General features: G+C 36.5%; 1 protein-coding gene across 3 annotated transcripts in view; it reads left to right on the top strand.

Annotated features, from left to right (window-relative positions):
* The window catches only part of KIAA1644 (KIAA1644 ortholog), a 195387-nt gene that overhangs the window by 130167 nt on the left and 45926 nt on the right, over positions 1-19294 (top strand). For all 3 annotated transcript variants that reach the window (XM_014940049.1, XM_014940050.1, XM_014940048.1), the window contains one exon: positions 15509-15607. In XM_014940049.1, coding sequence (XP_014795535.1) covers positions 15541-15607 — 67 coding nt within the window. In that variant the 5' untranslated portion in view covers positions 15509-15540. The remainder of the gene's footprint in view (positions 1-15508; positions 15608-19294) is intronic.

Consider the following 19294-nt stretch of genomic DNA (forward strand, 5'->3'; position numbering starts at 1 on the left):
ACCTTTATGTGAAGGATTAGCTGGATCTTGGTACCCACAATCTTGCAGTTTCAAGCTGCAAGCCTGATTAACTGAGAAGTATTTTCCAAAGTGTGATTTTCCTTAAATTTTTTCTTAATCAGTGCTGTACTTCAAGGTGAGTTTCTCTTTAGACTGAGAGAGATTTCTGTAAGTTAGAGTGGCCTTCCCAATTATTGGTAAATAACTTACAATATGAGGATAATGATGAATTGCCTGACTTGCTTTGAACATTAATCTGTTCAAAATTGCCTTCAGAAGCTGCTTAGAATTTATGAACAAGATGAAATTGTAATTTTACCTGCTTTGTTTAGCATTTTTAGTATACAATTGAGGTAAAGACAGTGGAGCGGGAGAAGATGTGACCCAAAAGCATCCTACAAGAGTGAATAACTCTTAGCTAAAAGTATATCAGGTTAAGAAAAAGGTATTCTTTAAACGAACTTTTTGTTATCTGATGAATGGTGTTTCTAATAGATAGGGTATCTGAACTACTGTGATGTACCTTCTCAAAGAGAACACAATTTTTAAGCTATGCGAACACCAATCTAAAACCATTTCCTTACTTCTTCAAATCAGTGTTTAAATGCTGTTTTGAAGTGCATCTTTGAAATAGGCATTATGATCCAAGCCTTATTAAAAGATAATTCTAGTTTACTAATCAAGGACTCTTGAGTTTCTCCTAGGTTTCTCACTTGACAGGTGGTACAAGACTTGCTTGAGAGAAGATACTGAAAAGCTTGAAACTGTTTATTGGGTGGTAGGATGCAAAAGGACATGGAAAATTAGAAGTGATACAGCAAAGAAGATGAGCCCATTTGTAATGCTAGAATAGGAGAATGTTACACTGGTCCAAGAATTTACTGCTCCTTTACACCTGATCAATAGAATTCAGTGAGCTAAAAGATATCCATGATGATAAGAGCTCCAGAGAAAAGCAGACATGTATGGAAACAGTGAAATAACTGTGTAATAATTCACTGTTATGATAATTACATAAAGAGTTTTCAGGAATAATTTTTTTCTTCAAAACATTGTAAGCCTCTACTGAAATGGATGGAGAAGAAATTTTTCCAAGACAAATTTCTGTCTCATGTCTACTTTCAAATATCTAGCAGTCTGTTATTCAGAAGGAAAACTAGATTTGACCTATGACTGATATGGCAGCCAAATTTTCTTTATGAATTTCACTGTAAATTCTTCTAACCTACTGAAATACCTCTAAAAATCTACTGTTAAGAACCAAAACTTCCATTTTTTTTATTGAAACTTTTGTCACTGACTTCAGTGTAATGAAGTTGGCATTACAATTAGATTTCTGAGTTAGTAGCCATAAGGAAAAATTAAAGCATATTGTATGAGGATTGAAGTGACATTAAATAGGGTTAAACAGAAATGTTTTTTTTCATTTTCAAGGAGGAAGAAAACCCAGAACTGCTAAATCACACCGGAATGTTTCATTTAAACCAGGACAGTGTGTATTTCTCTTGCTCTCTAAATTAGAGAAAATTAAAAAAGCTTTTGGACTTTTCTAGAATAAAACTGTGGGTGGGGTGGGTGTCTGTTGTTCTCAAATGTCTATATCTGCAATGTGAAACATTTCTCATTTTAAAAAATAGTCATTTTTAACTGACTTTATAAATGGTTATTCTTATAAAACTTAATTTTTGGTGCAAGCAATATCGTCAAAATGTCCTATTTTGATTTACACCATGAACAAGGAGGAAATCAACTCTTTTCCTCAAAGACGACTTCTTAAGAACAAACTTGTGTAAATTCTTACGAGTTAAACTAATCGTGGAAGAAACTTAGACAACTGGCTTAAAAGAACAGAGCTGAACTTAACTATTCGGAGTATATCTGTCTGATGATGCTACCAGCCTGGCCAGTAAGCAGAAAGCTAGGATGATAAACTACAGTTTTAGAAATTACGGCAAGGTGTAATGCTACCTGGAAGGAAAAACAAAACAAAAAAACTCCAACCAAAACCCAACATACACACATCATCACCCCCTGCAAAACAAAATGCAAACTCTGTTGCAGTTCCAATGATTAGTCTAATGTTTTAGATCTGCTATGTTTAAATCTGCTATGAATTTACATTTTAGGATGAGGCAGCAAGGTTAGCAATGTCTCAATGCAAAGGAGAGGCAGAAGAAACCCTTAAAATTCATGCACATGGAATAAGGTATGATTCTGGCTTTTGAAAACTATGAAAACCATTCTTTGGGCAGATGATTTCCTGCAATCAGTGAGATTTCAATGCTTAGAAATTCTCCAGTATTGTAACCAGGAGAATTAAAAACTTTTCCATTGTTTTAGTGTAGGATGGATAAGATGCTAACTAAGAATAAATTATATCTCTGCGTGAAAGACCTTGGATTGGCTAAGACTTCTTAGGAGAGCTATGTTTATTTGCTACATTTTGTAATAACTATATATCTTCAAGCAAAACTTCTTGACACCTTACTTAAAAGTTCATTTGACTTAGGGATACATTTAAGACATACAGTAGCTACAACAGGTGATGCACTAATTGTTCAAAAGCCCTTGAAAAAGGCTGAAAAGCCCTCTTTACCATTGTTGTGGTGTCTGAATAGGACAGTAATCCTAGATGGTAATTACATGACAGAAATTACACCAAAAGATGCTGCAGTCTATGCAGCATAGATATTAACTGATATTGAAATCTAGGAATTAACACATGAGGATTCGGGGCCAAGGGGGTTAACCAAGTTAAAGATTTTTTGGAGAGGGAAGATAGGGCAACAAGGACAGTTATATGACCTCTGCTCAAATAGCACAAAGCAAAGCAATATGTTTAATAGTGTAGAAGACAGTTGAGTACCAAAGAAAGTGAGGAATAGATTGCTGACTTCGATTTTTGGGTAGAAAAAAAAAAAAGGTGAACTTTAGAGATAATGGGGAGGTAGAGGAGGATTTGAGAGGCAACTAGAAAACAGAATAAAATTTAAGAATGGGAAGGACTCTTCAGAAGATGTCTGGCCTTTTTATTCTATTTTTATTCCCACCATTTTGGGACAAATTCATAGATTAAGCAGCTGAAGGGAGTAGAAGGTGAGAAGGAATAGAATAAGGTTACACAGGAGGGAAGAAATCACTTCTATATCTGGCTTCTACTTCCTTACTTGGACAACCCCATTTTCCATTACACTGTCACTTAGTTTCTATCTTATTCCATCCTTTGCCTCTTGAAATATTAGCCATCTTTTCCCAAACTTTTCAGAGACGTCTTTGTGAGCTGTCATTCCTGGTGAAATAAGGAAGGCAGTTTTCAACATATCAGACCTCGTTATTTGGGGGAAGGCTGGAATTCAGGTTGGGAACCTATAGCTGAAGTGGGTTAATCCTAAATATAAAAAAAAACCTCAACAAACCCTCTGCTGTTCACAGACTCCATTAGATTCAGTTCAGCTACATTTGTGTTCTAAGTATTCCGTGATTTGGTATACTTTGGATGTAATTTACTGTCCCAAGTCACAATTGATTGTCTGCAGTATATGACTTCATCCATACTGATAAATATATTACATAGTGGGCATCAAAGGCCTTACGGTTAGTGAGAAGAAAATCACTGCAGAATGAGCATCTGTGATGGCTGCCAAAAGGATTATATTTTTATTAGACAAGAGGATCAAAAACTTTTTGTTACAACAGATAACGATGTTTGGGAACAGACCTTGAAAATGCATTGAGATACCAGGATTAAAATAATACCCTGCTCATAAAATTTGCATACATATTATGCTCCCCCGCCTTAGATGCTGTAGCACCAGCTTTTTTTTTTTTTTTTTTGTGTCTTATCTTTTATTATCAGGTTTTATGATAAGTTTTCTGTGTTCCCCATTCAAACAAAATAGCTAAATCTATCTGTATTATAGGATAATAAAACTGTCACTTAACAAATGTAACTAATTTTACATTGCTAAAATACCCCAAAGAATGGGTCATTGGGACCAGACTGTGAGAAACTCGTCCTTGTGCCAATACAGGATTCTTAACATAGACTTTGATGAGGTAATGCATACGATGAGGTATTACTGCAGACAGGAAATGCAGTAATTCAGCCAGAATTTCCAGAAACAAAGTATCTCATTTTTTTTTAAACCATTCTTGTAATTTAAAACTCTACATTCTTATTTCTCTTTTTTTAACATGCCCAAGTTGTGTCCTGTTCATCACTATCTCTGAATGTGGCCATTCTCTCTAAGAATGACCCTACAAAGATACTGAAGCTTGTTTTCTACAAGGATTGTTTAAGGTGATACTGGTATCCCTGTACCTTTTCATCACAATCTTTTAATAAATTGAGATGTGTATTTTATTTTACACATGTTAAATAATTCTCTTTTAAGTTCTTTGGGTCAAAGAATTTGTAGGGGTATCTCAAAGATACATTGGCTCGCCACCTAGTTCCCATCAGAAAGTTGTAAGTTAGACTTCTGGCTGCCACTTTCCAACTTTACTGGTACAGAAAGGATCACTATGGCTTATAATGACTTCAGAGTTGAAAATTACTAAGTAGCCATGCTCTCTTTTGTATGTAAACTTTATAAAAAACATTTAAACATCATGTGAGTTTATATTCTCATATGTAATGGGCCTGATTTTTCCTCCCCTCTTTCTTTCCCCTCTTTCTTTCCCCTCTTTCTTTCCCCTCTTTCTTTCCCCTCTTTCTTTCCCCTCTTTCTTTCCCCTCTTTCTTTCCCCTCTTTCTTTCCCCTCTCCTTCCTGGTCAGTTTTCACAGGAGGGTGGTGTTTTTAATTGATATTTCCTGTTTAAGGTGTTACACCTAGAAACTTGATATACAGCTTTCAAATCTGGTGTGCTTTTCCTTTGTAACTGAAATGCTCGGTGCATCAGCTTCTTTTTGGGAAAATAGAAATACTACCATCTCTCTGCCTGCCTTTTTTCATTTGTTTAGACTCTAAAATATCTGGGAGAAGAAATGGACTGCATGACTGCAATATTGCTTGCTAATAATATCTTTGCTGTGTGACGTATATGAGGAATTCCGTACTTTCTTTCTTACCTAAGAATTATTTTGGCTTGATATGTTCTATTGATGATTTTCTATATACTGGTCTGTAAGGTAAATAGGAAATTAATGTCACTCTCAGAGGAACCATTTAAGAAAGTTCGGTCAAATGGAACTATTGTGTGCTGCAACCAGAAGACAAGTAGCGTTTTGTTAATACTGATGTATCTGATGAGTATCTGTTGTAAAAAGCTGATTCTGTTGACTTCAAGACGAAACTCCCACTGTCCTCAGTAAAGCTGTTATTTTACCCTGAAACTTAATTGGATTTTAGTTGGTAAGTTGGATTTAGAAGAATGCTGAAACTAGAAGCATAATACTGGCTTGCAGAAAGATGGGTAAATGCTTTTTTTTTTTTTAAGGAATAGTTTGTTTCTCAGTGTAGAGCACAATTGTCAGCCCAGAGGCTGGGAATTCCTCAGTCAGTTGATTTGTGGTCATGAGCCTGTGTTCAGGGTCATTTACTGTTGGTTGGGTTGTGGGGTGTTTGTTCTACAGTCTCCAGTATACAGTGTGAGCCCATCGACTTCCTACCAGACTTCCACATATACCAAGTAAAGGTGAAATTGTGTTTCAAGTATAGTTGACAGCTAAATCTTATTTCAGAAGCGACATAATTTTGCACCCAGCTGACTCCAATGAGACTTAGCACCATGATTGAAACTAAGTGTGTTCATCAGTCTTCATAATGGCATGTAGTGCAGCCATATTCTTCAGGCATTTAATTTTTGCCTTTAAGCTTCACTGTTTAAAAATGTACAACTAGTCCCTGTCAATATTGGAATGTTTCAACAGAGCAACTCTTCTAGTGCCTCTGCAGAGAGAAGCATATATATATATATATATATATATAGGCCACACGCAATCATTGCCAGCTTTGCACTGGAATGACCCAGAACACCGTGCCAGGACCTCTTTCAGATGTGAGCTTCGCTTCGCTCCCTCCCTGCCTGTACATGAGGCTTTCAGAGCCTCTTTCCAGCATCTCTTCCACACCAATTGTTCTTTGTGTACTGCTGTAATCACAGGCAGGTAAATGGCAAGCGTTTCAGGTGGAAGCCATTTCTTAGGTACGTGGCCGTATGGAGCAAAGTAGGGTGTTGATGTTGGTGGCTCTTGACTGGGTTTCAGGTACTACTGTGGTAGTACTTGGCACACTGAGCAGTGTCCTCTGTGTGTAGGATATATGCCTGCCCACTGAGCATATACAAAAATAAATATTAAACAAAGAAAAGCCACTTCTAAACGAATTGTGATTTCAATCTGCAGTTAATGATTCTGACACATTCCTACCCCGTTTTTGCTCAACTCCACCGGGTTCAATGAGGCAGGGGTGTTCAATGCTTGATCCATGTGAGGTCAAGAAACAGGATTTCTGTGGAATTCTATACAAGTCTTTCAAAGTAGCTTCTCTCTCTGTGCACAGCAAAAAAATCTGCAGAAATTGCAAGCTAAACATAAAATAAGCACTTTTTACATCCTGCGATACAAAGGTTTGAGCCTGTGATGCCACCAGCAGCAGCACAGCTTTGTTTTACTTGGGTTTTTAGTTCCAAAAATGCATGCTAAGGAAAAAAAAAAAAAAGATAACTTGTTGAAAGCCACTTTTCTGTTGCTCTGCATGCCTTTTTTTCCTTCTGCTTGGCAACCTCCACACCTGCTGTTCTGACTTCTAAAAATTGTCCTTTCTTTTGTCCTGCAAGTATTTCTGCCTAAGAGGAGAGGACAAAGGATTCACTAGCATTTTTCTTGGTTCTGCTGCCTCGTAACTTTCAAAATTAAGTTCTTGTTAACAATTCAGTGTTCTTGGGGCTCCAAAATTTAGGCTTTTTTAACTAGAATGGCTATGAGAGAGGATGATTGCGGTAGCACAGGCATGTACTGCTCTTAAAACCAACTTTTTAATGTATTCTTTGTTTAGCAGTGAAAAACATCATTTTCTCTTGCAGTGTGATGCTGCTGTGTTTAACAGGAACGAGGGAAAAGAACAGGTGAAAGGAAGTTATTCCCAGCTTCTACCATAGATTCCAATCCAATTTTTCTCTCCAACATTTGTTGGTTCAAGGCTCCCACGCATTTTCCTTTTCCCTCAGCTGGTGCAGTGACAGCTCCTTATCCTGTTCTAGTCTGCTTTAAGAACAGCCTTCATTTGTGATGTTACTGAGAAACATTTCGGTATATGAAACATTTGAATATGCCATCACAGATGTTTTAATGAGGAAGGCCTGTTTTTTTCTCGCTTTACTCTGATGGGTGTTTTTCATCATTATCTTTAGTGAGAAAGTGAACAAGATTTGACCAAAACGTTTCCTGGGATCCAAAGAGTTATTTGCCTCTTAAGGGAACGCTGACAGCTAGTTTCAGATTTCAAAAGCGAAAAAGTGTTGCCCTTTGAACAGATTCATACAAGAGCCAACCCAACTCAGAAACACCACCACACATATAGACACAGGAGATTAAGTGCAGAATTTTGCCAGCTCACCCCAGGTGACTACCTGGGCCATTTTATTTCTCATAAGCCTTGCTGCTGCCAGCACTAAGAGTATATCTACACTACTCTGCAGTATAAAGACAGCTCAGCCAGTTCTAGATGAACCAATTTAAATGCTGGAAGCAAGGCTGCTTCCAGGCTTTCTTCACAGGCTAGATGACCATACACATAGGTCTTCACCAGACAGCTAGTGTGCTTCCAGGTCACATTTTGAACTGAATTGCAGTGCAAGCTGAGCTGTTTTCCTTAGGAAAGTTGGAATAATACTGCCAAAATACTCGTAGCGCAAACCCATCTATGTCAGATAAGCTACACGTTGTGTTGGCATAGTAAAATGATCCTCATGAGGAAAAAAAAATATTACACATTTTTGCTAGTTTAACCACAACTGGCATCTTCTTCCAGCACTGCCACATTAATCAGGGGTTGCACCCTTTTCTGACTTAGGTGCCTATGCCAGCAAAATTAGCTGGTTTTCCCATTGCAATGTGTCCTGTTTTTAAAATGTGTTAAATAGCATAGTGACATTTTTGAGCAGGAACACATTATCATTTCAATACTTGCTGGCCAGAAAACCATTTTAGAGCTATTTAGAAAGCACTAGCTCTTACTGCTGTAAGACAGGATGTGCTTAAGGTAATAACTTTGCAAGGATTGATGCCTAGTGGTTAGCCAGAGTTGAAGTACAACTTGGTACCCACACAGGGGCTTTGAATGTTGAATTATATTCTAAAGGAATGTAGTAATAATTCATATTTGTAGAAATATCCTTTCTAAAGTTGATGGAAAGTGGATAAAGTCTTCCTGAGAATTCTGGATTCCTTTGAATATGTCATGTATAAGTTAAAGTGGACTCAGAAAAAAGGATTAACTTTTGCTTAACTTAGTCCTCATATTTTTTCACTTTTGAGCAAAATAATTTTTGGAACTGTATTACAAACCCAATGTGACAGAAAGGTTAGAAACCAATCCATTTAGATACAGATAATGATTAACAATATCCAAGAATGTGAGAATGAAATTAAATTTGCATGTCAAAAGACTTTTTGTAGGAAGGTTTATTTTTCAGAAGAGGCTATTTTGAAAGGAAAATGTATCAAAAGTGTTCCCATAGAGACTATAGGTAGATAATTTTTGTATGTATACAGCTGACAACGTATTGGTGAGACCATGAACTTACAGTTACTTTTCACTAGAGAAATTGTTGATATATTACTTTTTTCTCAAATGGATAATAAAAATACACTAGCCAGGTTTACTGCCATCTTTATATATACATGTATTCTCAGGTTTTAGAGCTATGCTGTAATACAAAGATTAGTAATATTTGGGAGATTTTTAAAACATGCCTGTTACATAGCCTCTAATCTTACTTTCATAACTTCTTTTATTTCTCAATGGCATCTTTAAAATTACATGGCAAACTGTTTCAAATAAACCAGTAGAATTTACATCATTAATTTAAGACTTGGAAATTGTAATATTTTAAATTAAAGTCCATTTTCTCTGGTTCTGTACTGAAAGTAGTTCAAAAACACAAACTTAAGTTTCCTTAGAGGAGAGTTTTGCATTTCTTAAAAGCTGAAGTGATAACTTCACTAACAATACAGATCTGTAATCACTTTAAAATTAATCCTGTCCTGCTTGCAAGCTCTCTTAGAAAATCATTACAAAACTCTGTGTGTTTCCTTATCATTCCTGCCTCATGGGAGACCAAGAGCCTTCATAATTTCAGAGTCAAAATTCAGTTGTTTCAGATTATTTTGTTCCATGAATAGACCAGACTTGATAATTTCATTTTACTAGGTTTATTTATTAATTCATTAGTGAAGCACTTGTTTCAGTTTACACAGCTGGCTCATGTTTGAAGCTGATTGCACAAAATCACTCCACTGCCTTGTTTGACTCAATCATCCAGGTATACATCTGAACCGAATTTGGTTCATTAAAAATAAGGATTCTGGATGACTGCAACAGATCTTTGTCAGCTGCCTACACTCATGCTGATACAGTACATGCAAATGAGAATGTATGAATATATTGGTCTCTTAACAAAAGTAAGTGGTGTTCAGAGCATTAGGAAAGGTTGCAGAAGGAATTTTGCTTATGACAAGTGAGAAAGTTGCCACTAACTTGTAGCTGGAGTTAGTTATCCGTGTCAGTAAGTCATCACAACTGCAGCTGTTATTATTTACATAGCTGACTGTCTCCCCAGAGTAATTCAGGTGTTTTACCCCCAAATGAGATCTAATGTGTACGGTGAAGGGCCAGTTGTAGGACAGACAGTAATTGAAAATTTTCTGACCTTCATCAGCAATAAATCCAGGAAAACACATATCCTACCAATGCAAATATGTAGTGAATTGCACTAAGAAATTGAGTAGCTAAGGTTTATTTGCACTACAGATGAATTATAGTATAGTAAAATCTTTAATATATTTAGTTTTGCTATGGGCACAGTGAGCAATTTGGCTGTAAACAAAGATTTTGTGCTATCTTAGGCAAGTTTCGGTTAAATTTTGTGATTAAAAGGTCTGAATGTACCACTTATTCTCGAAAATTAATTATCTCATAATAAAGGAATGCTTTAACTTCTTTGTCAGATTCTACTGTCCAATGTACTGTGTAGTCAGGGTAGGAACTGCCAAAATCCATTTCTAACGTGCATGCATATGATGTTTTTCTCAGAATGTGGGTGTAGGACAGGTCACAATGGCTGACTAAATGTGCTGGTGAAGAGGGAAAGAGGTAAAAAAGTCAGGAGATGAATGAGCATCTTTGACAGTTGTAGCATGTAAAGGTTTCTTGGCCTTGTCCTATTAATAACAGCTATAGACTGCTTGAAGTTCACAAGATGGTCTTCAGACTGTACCTAATAGGATTACTTTTTAGCTCTTATATATGTTGTCTCTTCATAACTGTTTCTAGAATAGCTGGGGGAAATAAAACAAAGTAGTTCATATATTCAATTTTTAAATTTATTAAATAAGGAGGAAGAATTTAATGAGCAAGTTAGTGTAATATAAGTTTGCTCATCTTTGGCAATACTAAAACCCTAACTGCAATGCTTTACCTGCAGTTATGTAGAGAGTCACACATGCTTAACCTCAAGTATACGTGTAATAAGATGCTTTTAGGGAAGAGATGTGGAGTAAAGTTGATGCTGCACTATAATCCAAAAGGTTTTCTACCAGCAGTTCCTTTTTGTAGGTTGTTTCAATCGTGTCAAGTAAGACAACTGTCAACTGAAAACTAGTATCTGTTTTTCATAAACATTTTCTTGAGGTTATTGGAGTGTGAAACCACATGTTTTCTTAATAATCAGGTTTTCTTTCACGCCAGTTACACTGCTGCCTTTGTAATAGAGTATAATTTCCTTGTAATAGCATTCATGAACTCAAACTAGATGCATTTTTAAGCCTATTTTAGCATGAGAAATAAACAGAGCTGGACTGGAAGTTAGGTTTCGATCACAGCCTTCTCTTTTCCATCTAATTTTAAACAGCTTTCTTGACCACTGTTATTGTCTTGGCTGCATTATTCATCCCCTTACTGCTGCCACAATGCAACCAGTGTTGTCTGTTGTCGTCAGATGAGCAAATAGTTTGAGAAGATGCTGTTTACCTGCTCCTGATCCTCCTTGTCCCAACAATGTGGGAGGTGCAGCAAAGCTAAAGTGTCTGAGGTTAGTGAGCGTGTTTTCTAGGAGACTATACAGAGAGCTAACTTGTGAGGCAGTGCTGATGTATTTAATAAATTCTTTTGCTAGTTCCTTTTGTTCTTTCTAATAACCCAAAAATGCAAAATGGGCAATGTCTTTCAAATATCTCTTCTAAACATAGCTTTTCTTTTCCTTCAAAGTGAGGAGAAAATTATTTCTGCACAAAAACCTTGCCACATGAGATGGTTATTTCTCTTGGCAGCTTCTATTGCCAACGATTCACTGATTCCTTTCAAGAAAAGACAGCTAGATAAAACTGTAAGGATAACCAAAGCAATGTACACAGCAGCAGAGTAAGAGCTAAAATGTCACGATGTGTAAGTAACAAGTAAAATCTGGTGTAATGACCTGATACATATATCTGGTCCCTGCACCTAAAGTCCATGGTGAGGAGGGAGGTTAAAGGCAAACGAGTTCAGTTTCTATAGTGGTGGTGAGATTAGAATTTACATTATAATTGCAGGCTCCTTGTCAGCAGAAACAAAAAGCCACCCACCTGCTGTGTCTCATTAATGTCTGTTCTTCTTGATTGTAACATTACAGCACCTTTCCTTTCAGTATTCCTCTCTTTGAATCATTCATTGTTGCATCTGCTGCAAGAGAAAGCAATATTCCTAACATGGTCCTTGTTCCCTGAAAAGATAGCAAAGCACTTTAAAAACATGAGTAAGGACCATTTCTTCTGTTTCACAGTAGACATGTTGAAACACAGAGTGGAAAAAAAAAAAAAAAAAAGAGCATCTAAAGCTGTGATTCCTCAACTGTTGCTTTAGTCTACTTTATGATGTAGCTGCAGAGATGCTTGTGATTGTCAGTCAAAGGGAGGAGGTGGTGTGAGGTCAGGAGTCTCAAAGGATACAGAAAAGGATAGGCATTCTCCTTCCTTCCACAGTGAGCACAAATAAGCTTAAAATGATGCATTAAAAATTCAAATAGGTGCATTAGACCACCCTTCTAATCCCTCGTTTATGGAACTAGAAAGAAAACCCAGTCTCTTAGCCTCTCGGCCCTCAAATTTTATTTAAAAAACAAACAAACAAAGCAAAGAAGAAACTATAATCAAATCTACCTTTCCTTTTTCCTTCACAGGTATCTCTAACTTTGAAGTGCCCTGTCAGTCTTGAGTAATAATAATCATAAAAAAATATTCAGCTAGATCACCATTGCCATGTTTCTATCATCTCTATTCTGTGGCCTAGCATTAGGAAATATTTTGTACGATCGAGGCACTTTCTTTTAGTGTGCCACCTGTTCTGCCATCTCTTCCACCTGGCTGATTGAGCTCTAATTGCTGAGACATCCTCATGATACTGCACTAAATATGACGGCTTTAGTCAAATAATAGGGTGTAAAAAAGAAAAAAAAAATTCAATATGGTCAAGTAGTGAACAGTTAGTTGTATCTCTGTCCTCCTAAAAATGGCCATATTCAATTTAATGATCACTGATCAGTAGTTATAAAATGAGAGTATTTCCCTATCATCACAAATATGTGTGTATATATACATATAGATGTATTCTGTCACTCTCCTGGACTTTGATGTGCAGCTCTAGTGTTCTAGTCTCTCGCTCTGATCTTCCCAGCTGGCACTTAATAAAATACAAGTATCACAAGGCTTGGATTAAAAAGCCAATTTTGTTGTTGCCAGTTCTATCGGACGTAAGTGAATAAATCTTCCCCTCCCTGAAAAGCTTCTAGATTTCTACATACAGTACTGATTAAGGCTGTATGTACTCAATTACTAGCAAGACTGTACTTTTCAAAAAACATGTCTTATTTCCAGTCAGAGTTAGTCTTCCATAACTGATATGTTTTTTGGTTGTTTTTTTTTAATCATTCTCACTGCCTGGCCAAATTGCATGCTACTAAGTGAGATATTTTATAGAAATCTACTATATTATTATTAGTTCTAAGATACCTTCATCAACAACAAGAGAAATAAAATTTACTTTACCATAAACCTACAGTTATATGTATTAATTATATTACTCTCCTTAATCCTTAATCGGATTCTATATTAACCATTCCATTAACTTTCTGCAGACCCATATCACACTCACAAGGTTGTAATTACGTGGATTAACAAATTTACTTTGAGAAATGTCCTTAAGTTTCCTCACATCCTCTGAAAGCTGCTGTGGTTTCCCAACAAACTGAAAGAAGGAGATGTATGTCCCCAAGCCAGCTCTTCTAAAATAACTGGATACAAATTACACAGAATTGTAAATATCAAATTATAAACCTTAGTATCAACTCATTAATGTCATCCTAAATTATTCTTGATATGGAAATATTTAATAGTCTCAGCTATACCAAACATCTGTCTCTTCCCAGATACACAACAGAAGTGCTTATTGATCTCTTTTTAATTAACTGTTACTAAAGCCAAGATTTCCCTCCAGTAATGAATCACTATCAGAATTCCTGCAGCTTTGGTTTACTCAGGAAAAAATCTTACTCCTTTTATTGCTAACAATATTTGCAATAGCTTGTTCTTTGTATCTGTTTTTCTTGACTAAACTCCTACATTCTTAACCTCTGCTTTATGTTCAGTATGGTTCTTTTTTTATGCCATTCTAACTTTAAGTCTATTTGGTTTTTTAGTTAAAATGAAATTCTTTCTGAGAAAAAGGTGGTGGCTTTTTCAAACAGGATTGATTCTTAGAAAAAATATTCTTAATTAGCATTTATAGTTTTCTGCACTTTTTTTTTTTGTATTTTCCTCATAGTGTTATGGTTTCTAATTTTTTTTCCCCTTAGAAGAACTGACTAATTTCAGAGTTACAAATGCAGTGGTTTGGATGTTAATCGTGCTTGCAGATAACAGTTCAAACTCTCATGATTTTTTTGTACAAAAGTTACGCTCATCTGTTGTTTTTCATGTGCTAAGATGACTTCTTAGAGAATCTGCTTGTCCCAGACACAGTATTTTTTGTTAGTGAGAAATCTTTTGTCTCTAAACACTTTTTAGATAGCACTGTCTCCACTTCTGCACCCACATATGTTCCTCAGAATTTAGTTATTCATGATAAGGTTGATTTTTACCCACTCCCCTTTTGTTACATGCAGGTGCAGCTATCTTGGGATTTTGACTCCTTAGATTGTAGTAGACACCTATTAGTAAACTACTTAGTATTTTTCTTAGGCTTTTGACATCATGTTATTCTTGAGCTGTCACAAACGGTGTGATTTTTTACATCAATTGCCATTTTCCTTTCTTTTTTCCAAGTTGCTCCTCTATGAACAACTTAGAACTTTTTTTTTTAACGACCCAAGAATTAGACTCACCCCTCCAGCTTTCAGTAGAACCGCTTCGGCTTTCTGGTTTATAGCCCAAGCTCCCAGCATTGTCGTACAAGCCAATAAATTACCTCTTCATTATTCTCTAATGCCAATGTGAGTTCAGGATGCTGAAGACCTTATACGTCCAGCATCAGTCTGCATTAGCAGTGACAACAGAATAGGGTGCCAGATGTTCCTAGAGATGTTGATGACAACACTTGCATTGGGAACAGAGCCTGTGCTAGAGCTGTAGAAGGTGGAGCTGGTGATGTTGAATCAATATGGGTATAAGATGGGTTTGGACTCATCCAGTTGTGGGACTGCTCTGCAAAAAACTGAGATAGCCTTTTCAGGATGACTGCCAGCCAAACCACATCACATGTCACCCTCATTTCTAGGAAAACAAGCAATAATAATCCCATTAAATGCTCTGATTCTAATGAAAAAACATTTTTTGAAGTGTTTCCAACCATCTCGGTTGCTCGACCCACTTTCTGAACGACTGCACCCTCTAATGGGGTAAAACAGATTGACTTACAAAGCAGCCAATTTATTTTTTATATTGTTTATATCCTAGTCCTTCTAGGCATAATATAACTGACCATTCTTGTGACAGTAAAACAAACACAGTTTTGCTGAACGTAGATTACAGGAGAGGTGAGAATATCCAATAAAGGATTTATATAATTCATCTCTACTTTGGTTTAACGAAAAGTATGTAAATAGTTGTATACATTCATGGTGAAATGAGAAAGGAATTTTAATGAAATCATAGAAAAGATAATTTATTTCACGTCTAAATATAGAAAAAAAGTTGTTGTTTTTTTTTCTTATTGTGCGAAGCCATCTCATTTTACCAAAGCTTTGTGGGGAAGTAAAACAATCAAAGTGAGATGAAACAGAAACTTAACCATGATTTTGCATCTTGTCAAACAGGTAATTCTCTAATGGACCAATGAAAGCCAACGATGACAAGTTGTGGTCAACAGTCCTTGAATGTGCTGATGGTTCTGCTTTCATTACTCTTGTCAGCAGGTAACTTTTGTACTTTGCATTTATCTTTCACTGATGTGTGCCACGGGGAAAAATTAGTTGCAATATAATACTGGGTTCCTACAGAACAAACAAGATCAAATGAATTGTTAGTTGAGTAATAAATAAATATAGTGTCTTTGTGTTTAAGAACTGGATGCTAGAATTTGAAATGCAATTGAAAATTTAGTTTGAGAAGGAAAAGATGATGGGACACTGGTATGGCAAAGCAGGCTGAAAATTTAAAAGAAACAAAGCTACTGTTTTGAAATGCTAGTTTTTTCAGCTCGTCTAAAAGAAAAACACAATCTCTACACCACCATACAATCCAGCCATTTTGCTAAATAATCATCTGTTGGAAGCAGAGCAAGTCAAGTTCCAATCGTGTGGTTTTCTCTGCATACACAAGAGTATGTAAGCACGTGAAGGACTGAACTTGGAACTTCAGCTATTCTTGAGATGGATAAATGATAGATACAATGTAACTTGTCATATATATTTAAAAGAAAATTGCATGACAAGATGGTATGCAAATATTATGTTATTTTCCTCAATCTAAAGAATTGACTGGACCACAGAGTGGTTCCAGAGTGTTTTCTCATGATGCTTGGCAGATCTACCCTAGTTGTTTGCTACTAGCACACAGAAAGGCTTTGTGCAGAAATCTGTCAGTTGTTAGGCTGAGAATTAGTTGAATGCTATGATTATTATTTGCATTTGTTCTTCAGGGGTTAGGTATGGCATTAAGGTTTTCTGCAATTATGAATTAATATTTTTAAAAAAATAACTAAATAGGTTGGAAGTCCAAATAGATTTCATCCTATGAGTTTTTAACTCTCAGTTACAACTTCTCTTATTCTTTATTCTCGAAGTACTTCTTAATCCAAAGAGATTATTTTTTCCTGGCACTGCTCTTTATTCCCTTCTATTACATCACAACCCTAACCACCATAATTAAAACTTTACGAGGCATTATCTATCTCAAAATATCCTTGTGCTCCAGTAAGAGTTGTTACTACTCTGTGTATTAGATCCTCACCAATTAGTTCAAGTGTGTGTTTTGTTGCCCACAGTCTCATTGCTTGTTCACAAGCGTTCAAGTCGATTCTCGCTAACAATAGTTCATTATTTAGCTGTAACTGACACAGTCCTTTTGCTAACAATGTTCTAATGGTATCAACTAGACTACTTCTCTGCCTAATCTTAAAATACTATTTTCCTTCAGAGTCCTTCCACTGCTATCCCTATGTATGGCGCTGCATCCCTAGATATGTAACTACCCTCCTCCTATTCTGTACTCGATTCAGACACAGGGGTTGTAGCAGCTTCTTTGTTGTTTTCCAAGGTGAAGTCATTTCAGAAGGCTATTTCCCTGGTACATGAGTTAAACCAATTATTCAAGACTTCAGTGAATGTCTCCCAGTGAACAAACATCACAAAACTTTTCCAGCTGCTCCAGTTCTCTTCCGTTGATTTTTGTTAAGTTTTCATAACTTTATCACTCTTTATAGAGGACTTCTACTAGATACCTCCCAAGATCCAACTTCAACTATTTTCCTCAAGATGATATCAATACCTATGTTCCAGTTGAATCGGACACCAGTTCTACTGTGTGTGCAAATAGTAGTCATCAGCCACCGGTATAGATACACACTTATTCCTTCAAACACGGACGTAAAGCAAATTTTCTGATATTTTTTTCTCTTAGAAGAAAAGTACTGCCTCTGAAGTACAATGTTTTTGTTTGAACTTACATACAGCTTTCACTTCTTACACAATTTAGATATTAACATCACAAACTATTGTCTTTGCAAATGTGTACCTTATTTTTCTGTTGCTCCTTGGCTATTAGTATTTTATTATCTGACATCCATTATTAGGATATAGAGTACAGGCTTAATTTGAAATCATCACAAGCCTTTCATGCCAGCCTAACTCTGCTCTTTGGGGAATCCTGCTACTGACATCTGTAGGAGTGGGTTTGGGTGATTGCTAACTCACACACATTTTACAGGATGAAATTTATTATTTTGCAGCCAGTGTGAATGTAATTTTTTTGTCCAAGACAGGACAGCTTCCATAAGGGAAAACTACTGACTTCATGTAGTGAGAATGACGGGGGGGGAGAAGGATGTTATTCTCACTGGAATTATATGATACATCATTTTCAAACTGAGCTAAAATCAAACAATCTAATGGCAGTATTCCTTTTGAGTTCCCCTAGATTTAAAGACTTCTGCCTGCAAGGTCATGCTTTCCTTTCAAGCCTTTGACATACGGAGATTCACAATCTTAGTACTGAATTTCTAAAATCTGTATGGGCGGTTGAAAACTGCACTTAACAATTGGAAGCGTAACTTTCACTGGCTCCACACGAGGAACGAAAGCAAGGGCACAAGGAGCAGAAAAGTCCCCAGAGCAGCTGTTCTCAGAGCCAGGTCTTCGTTGTGTTAGAAAAGGAGAGAAGCAGCGACAGTGGCAGCGGAGCAGAGGTACAGTCAGACACCAAGATCGTGGCTCAGCGTGAGGATGAAGTTTGGCAGCTTTAGCTGTGTGGTTAGGAAGGAGGTGCAGTTGCCTAACATGGGCAAAATGGGCTGTCAGCCCAGGGAAGAATAACGCTGAAAAGAAAGGCTTCAGTTCAGAGCAAGTAGGCTATGGCTCCATTTTAAAAAAGGGCGGAATTGGATTGAGAATACTGAAACTTCAGACTGATTTTTATTTCCATGCTGTCAAGATCACGGCGGCAGGCGATTTTAGGATTTGTGGACTCTTACTAGTTGTACTAGCCACGAAAGGAATGCATAATTAAGAGGAGGAGAAACACACAGTTAAGCCAGAAGAATATCCTTTCTGACCACTCACTCTTAGATTTGCTTTGCAGTGGTGTTGATACTTAAATTAATTTAATGGATTGAAACACACTGATAAAATCAGGGCTGTCAGCAAGGCTTATACTAAAAAGCAAAAATTGCCAGATTATTTGCACATTACAGTGTTTTTTCTTTGAAGTAGGAAATGAACGTCCATATAGCAAAATTATCAGAGGATCTCAAGTGATTTGCATTGTGCTAGGTAGAATGCGCATATGTGAATATTTCTGTGGATCTGTATGGAAAGCTTATAAAGACCAGCCATTCTGAATACCTTGGGGCTTTAAAAATTTAGTAGCTAAATTAAAAATTTAATCAGCATTACGCAGATCTCTAACTGTGAACAGATAGGGAAGTAACAGTTTGATGTACACTGGCTGTTTACTTTTAAAGGTAGAATAGATAAATTTGTAGATGAGCTTGAATCTGTCATTTGAAGCATGACAGACCATCCTTCTCTCAAAATTAGTTAGAACAGAGATAGGAGCATCTCTATCACTTACCTGTTCAATAACACTTTTCAAAAATAGTATGAGAACTTGCACATGTAACTCCACTTCAGAAACAGCTGCCATCTTTGCAACAGACAACTTAAGAGCCTTTAATGTACAGTACTTTCATCTGAACTTTTTCTGTAGAAATAAGGCTCTTTAATCCTCAGGATTGAAGCAAAGTTATTTTCAGGAAAAATACTTAAAAAAAAAAAGACCCTTTTTTATTGGATCTCTGATTCTCAGAGAAGCAAAGACATCGAGTAAAATTAGATTACAAGACCTTGATAAAGGTTTTTCACCGTGTACTAGGTCTGGCTGGGATG

Source organism: Calidris pugnax, unplaced genomic scaffold (genome assembly GCF_001431845.1).
Source record: "Calidris pugnax isolate Ruff unplaced genomic scaffold, ASM143184v1 scaffold36, whole genome shotgun sequence".
In the NCBI taxonomy this organism is placed as follows: Eukaryota; Metazoa; Chordata; class Aves; order Charadriiformes; family Scolopacidae; genus Calidris; species Calidris pugnax.